General features: G+C 37.6%; 2 protein-coding genes across 2 annotated transcripts in view; both read left to right on the top strand.

The window, feature by feature from the left end:
* Window positions 1-980, top strand: part of LOC101851173 (LYR motif-containing protein 2) — a 20,565-nt gene extending 19,585 nt beyond the window's left edge. The window contains exon 3 of the mRNA XM_005091135.3: window positions 379-980. Within this exon, the coding sequence (XP_005091192.1) occupies window positions 379-456 (78 nt within the window). The 3' untranslated portion in view covers window positions 457-980. The remainder of the gene's footprint in view (window positions 1-378) is intronic.
* LOC101850933 (Werner syndrome ATP-dependent helicase homolog) lies at window positions 949-2,317 on the top strand. The gene has a single exon (XM_005091134.3). The coding sequence runs from the start codon at window positions 966-968 to the stop codon at window positions 1,836-1,838; it is 873 nt and encodes a 290-aa protein (XP_005091191.1). The 5' UTR covers window positions 949-965; the 3' UTR covers window positions 1,839-2,317.
* The last annotated feature ends 3,081 nt before the right edge of the window (window positions 2,318-5,398 follow it).

The following is a 5,398-nucleotide window of genomic DNA, read 5'->3' as shown; positions in this document are numbered from 1 at the left end:
GGCAGTGTAAAATATAGATCATTATTTTAATTGATTGTCAAAAATAAACAATGCTCATTTTAACTTTTCAATTTAAGTTGTTTTTTGTTGTTGTTGTTGTTGTTGTTGTTGTATTTCTTTGGCTTTTTTGAATGAAAATGCTTTTCTTTATCTTTTCATTAAATAGTGAAAATACTAAATGGGACACTGGACTTCAGAAAATGAACGTTACAGCAGTGAGTTGGTTTCACACCGAACAAGTCAAACCGCGGTTTTACTGAGATAGTTTAAATGCTCAGTGTTGAATATCTAGTTATTTGCGATGGACAGTAAACATTTTAAGACTGTTTGACCGCGACCTTGTGAATAATTTTCATCTTTCTTCTTCCGCTTGAACAGGAAGTGATCAAGATGATGGTGTCCAGAGGGAAGCTGAGTCTGCGTGAGGTGGAGCAGGCTGTGCTCCTTGCCAAGTAGCCCACAGCATCATATCTCAACTATTACACATGTTCATCTCATCTCTGGGAATAACGTTAAACTGTCTTGTTTGTCAGCCAAGTACCAAGAGGAATATCAACAGAAAATCATTTCTGAACTGAGAGACAACGCTTCCATCTGATATATGTGCTGAAACAGTATAAACAATCTCTGTGGTTGGTCCCCAGAAATATCAAGACATTACAGGCAACTCATTCAACTCATATGTGTGAACTGTTAACAGCTTCTGTAGTTAGAAAATAAGGTCAACCAATAACTTTCCTCTCATTTATGCAGGTACTGTGTATAGTTTCTGTATTTAAACTGGATCAGTGTCAACAAGACATCATTTGTTAATTAATTTATTTGATCTCATCTGTGTGTGTAGGCCTCCTGTGGACAGTCTCATTTTTAGTTTTCAGCAACATCAATACATCAATAGGACAAGAAAAGGAATCACAGCGGTTCTTAACGTGTTTTTGTTGTTGACCAATGTGCTCTTTTCATCCATGTCTGTAGGAATGGAATCACAAGGTAAAGGGAAGAAGAGACCTCTTCCAGCCTGGATGAAGGCAGTCGGTGATCAGGCTCAGAAGAAAACTAGCAAAGCAGATACTGCAGAATCTTGTAAACAGGACAAAGATAATGATAGCTCTGTACCTGATGCTGAGTGTATTGTAAATGAAAATGCGACTGATAAATCTAATGCCAGAACTGAAATTGGAGAAAATTCTGCCATGAAATCGTCTGATGATGAACCAGTCAAACTTAGTGCAGCTGAGTTTATAGCACAGTCCATGCCATTTTTGACCTTCTCTGGCTCTGTCGTTTATTCTTACCAAGAATCTGACTGTGCTTTAATTTGTCGGCACATATTGTCATCATTGAATGATGAAGAGAAAACTATTATTGGGTTTGACATGGAGTGGCCCGTGTCTTACCAGAAAGGTGCTAAGGATAAGACTTCACTTATTCAGATGTGCATTCACAAAACATGTTACTTGTTTCATATATCCGCTATGTATTCGATACCGAAAACTTTGTTAACTCTAATACATGACCATCGAGTTTTACTTGTGGGTCTGAACATTGAGGCAGATTTGTGGAAGCTTGCAAGAGATTTTAGCATAAATGTAAAGCCTATTTTTGATAGAAAGGCTGTGATAGATGTTGGTAAACTTGCCAACGAGAAGCTGAAATCTTCTGAAAGATGGAGCTTAGAAGGCTTGTGTAAGAATGTCCTCAGGAAACGCTTGGACAAAGACAGTCATGTGAGGTGTGGGAACTGGGCAGAGTTCCCTCTCACACAAGAGCAGAAAATGTACGCGGCAACAGACGCGTTTGCCGGTCTTTTGCTGTATCAGCATCTTAATGAGAAATGATACATTTATGTTATACTCAATGTTTTTTAAACTTTTCGCTACCACGTTGTATTGGAACATTTTTAATATTTATTTTCGTTTTGGTTTTTGTTTCCTGAGCTTTGCTTCTCTGTTGTTGGTTTGTTTTTTCATGCTAAAGAAAATATAGTAACACACTATATTCAGAATGTCCTCAGAAAAGTTTGGACAAAAACAGTCTGACACTGTACACATTTAGTGCTGGGAAAAAGTAAGCAGACAGACAGAAACAACAGAAGAAACGAAAAAAAGAGTAAGACCTCTTAAAGCAATGCCTTCTGTAGCCACAGTGTAAGATGTTCTGGTGCAGGGAACCACACTTGATGTTCTTAATCTCAAGTGGACTGCAGGGTACAGTCAAAAGTATGGATGGCTACCCATTGTTGCGGAGAAAATTGATTGTCTTCGACAGGTGGTCGTCTTGGACAGTTTCATTATGATTATGATATATAAAAAAAAAACCTAAGTGGGAAGTGGTCGGTTGTCGTTTGTTCAGATGGTCGTTAGAGCAGGTTCGACTGTAATTGTAGGAGGAACAACATTGGATTTTCAAGTCACTACTGCTTGTTCACTTTTATCCGGCCGTTAACGTCAATGATAGTAAATAACAAGATGGGCCACTCAGCCAAAAAAGTGTCCGCAGGAAGTATGCTCTTTGCTTCAGATGGCGCTGCAGTCTGTTTTGAAGCTCTCTTTCGTTTTTCCAGAAGAAGAATAGGAATAGCACCTCCTTGCGTGCGCAGATCGACTGCTGTTCATCAGCAGTTCGGGTACGTTCAGTGCGGAGTTTTAGGTTTTTTTTATTTTAATGACCTCTCGCCTTTCATTCTAAAGTCAAATTAAACGAAGAAAACCATCACCCTTTCCTCCGGAAGAGGTTTTTTGTCAGCGTAACCATTAAAAAAAAGCGTTCTTCCGAAATTTATCCCAAAACTTGCTAGTTTCACTTTGATTTTTAAAAACTCAAGTAGGGTAACTCTGTTCGCAAAGAGTGCGCTTTTGTGAAGAGGGCGCCACCAAATTTTGAGGACACTTTTTTAATTGGCTCAAAGAGAGAAGTGGCCCATCTTGTTATGTACTATCTTTGTTAACGTTAAAACAAAACAAACTCGAATGGCTCTGTTTATTCTTGTCAGATCTTTGCACACGAGTCTAAAATACGGATGACTAACCGAATGTAAAAGCTAATAATTCATAAAAGTCACTGCAAACTATGGTTCCCACACATTTCTTTGATGTTATCCTGAAGCAGGTCAAAACGATAATAATAGGGGATTTACAACATGCACCTAAGACATTAAAAAGTGGACATATTTTCATCAACACTACATTTTAACACACGCCTATGAAACATGGTCCAATGCACAGGTGAAAACTTTCCGAGACGCACATGGAGACTTCAAGACAACCCTCCCTTACACTGAAAATGGGGTTGGGGGGGGGGGGGAGAGGAGGATGATGTTGCTGTCTCAAAATGAGCAGTTTGTAAGCAAGATTACTGTAAATCATTTATTTTAGGGATCCTGCGATTTTTAATATTGTGGCCTAGCAGAAAGACTTTAACATTATTACTTGGTCAGGAATTTAGGAAAAAAATAGGCTTAATTGTTTGGTCTCTGGCCTGCAGAAGTGCCATGCAAAAGTTTGAGGGCTAAGGTAAATTAATAAATGAGCTAGAATTGTTTTAACGCAGGCAGACGAAAGTGAACAAGCTACAGTATATTTTTCACATAATGTGCCCTTATTTCATTCAGAAGCCATGTCATATGTGTGCTAGATGCAGTTAATACTTTGTTTGTTTGGGTCTGTGTATGTGTGTGTGTGTGTGTGTGCATGTGTGTGTGTGTGTGCATGTGTGTGTACATATGTGCATGTGTGTGTGTGTATATGTGTGTGTGTGTGTGTGTGTGTGTGTATGGACATATGTGATGTGTGTGTGTTGTCATGTCGCTGCATTCATGTTTTTTTGTATTTGTGTGTGAGATTAGTTAGATATATAGACGAGAAAGGGAGAAAGAGGGGATTTTGTCCGTAGATAATAAATATTTCATACAGTATACTTGATCACTATATATGTGCAGGTTGTGTCAATTCTTTGACATGCATAGTTAGTACATGTAGATGTTTATGCCCTTTTTGGGGGGAAAGGGGAGAGTGAAATATGTGTCCTCAGATAATTCTCTAGGAAAGAGTCTATATTCATATTTTTCGATGTAGTTGGAAGCTGTTTATTCATTTTTGGTATGTTATAAGTCTTAGTAAAAAGATCTTTGACTATTTCTTTATAATTTGTTTTTTCATTTTGAACGTTTTTGAACATCACTTGAAAGAAAATTAAATAAAATGAACTGTGTATTGTTCCTTCTGTTTTCTTTATGGTAAGTTTCTAGTTTTGTGTTTAGTGTGACTTCCACATGAATAATCAGAATATGGTCGCTTTTAAGGACAAGCGAGCTAACCCAGATTTTCGGGGTTTCCAGAAATATTGACCTGCACCAAAAGTGGGCATTGCCCTACTTATAGAAGAAATTTGGTTTCATTGGTGTATGTGTTTGGTTATAGAGAAAACTCTTTTCGCCTTTTAAAGAGACTGAATCCTCGCTCTCATATGTTGCGAGCGCTGTAAAACACTTACCAAAAAAAAAAAATAAGAGACTGAATAAGGATCCAAGAACTTTAACATCGATTTTCTCAAAACAGCATTTATAGGGATAGCCCCCCTTGTGCTTAATAGTGACCATATGTGAGACAGCGTGGTGGAATCAGGCTCTCATCAAAATAATGAAATCAAAGATATTGGCATTTTTCTGCCCGTTTGGCAATTTTTATCTAATTTTTGTTTTTAAGCTCAACAGCTTTTATGTCCATTTGAAAACACATTTCTGCTGTGTGGATTGTCCCGAAAAACATTGATTAAAGGTACAAAAAATGTAAATTTTCAGTTTTCAAGGACTCTCACGCATTGAAAGATTCCAAGCGTTGGCGGTAATTTTCTCCCTTATTTTTCCTCTGAAATCAGGTTACCCTACCTACTTTAATCGCAAATATTTTGACTTCTATTAAAGATAGATAGGTACTTTTTTCACCAAAAGATAGACAAATGAACAGGCTTTTAGTTAAGATGACACCAATAACTCCACATGCCCAGAAATTGACGAGAGCCTGATTCCACCTCGCTGCCTCACATATATATATGTGTCACGACGCAGTGGAATCAGGCAGTCGTCAAATTTTGTGCATGTGGAATTATTGGTATAATCTTAAAGCTTGTTCATTTATTTGATGAAAAAAAAATTACCTCTATCTATCTTGAGCAGAAGTGAAGATATTTGGCTGTGTGTGTGTATTTGTGTGTGTGTGTGTGGCTGTATATGTGTGGCAGGGGTGTTGTGTCATTAATTAGTTGAAATGGCTTGGATTTGAATTTGTTAGTAAACCCATTAAAAAAAACAAACAAATGTATGAATGAAGAGTTTAGGAGAATGTGTTCAAGTGTTTGTGTGTATGTGTATGGACATGTGTGATGTGTGTGTGTGTTTATG

This window comes from Aplysia californica, unplaced genomic scaffold, assembly GCF_000002075.1.
Source record: "Aplysia californica isolate F4 #8 unplaced genomic scaffold, AplCal3.0 scaffold00026, whole genome shotgun sequence".
Lineage (NCBI taxonomy): Eukaryota > Metazoa > Mollusca > Gastropoda > Aplysiida > Aplysiidae > Aplysia > Aplysia californica.
Note: the sequence above shows the minus strand (reverse complement) of the source record. Positions and strands in the feature narration are given on the sequence as shown.

Bases quoted from the DNA above. Each gene is read 5' to 3' on its own strand.
- LOC101850933 (XM_005091134.3), top strand. From the start codon at position 966: ATGTCTGTAGGAATGGAATCACAAGGTAAAGGGAAGAAGAGACCTCTT.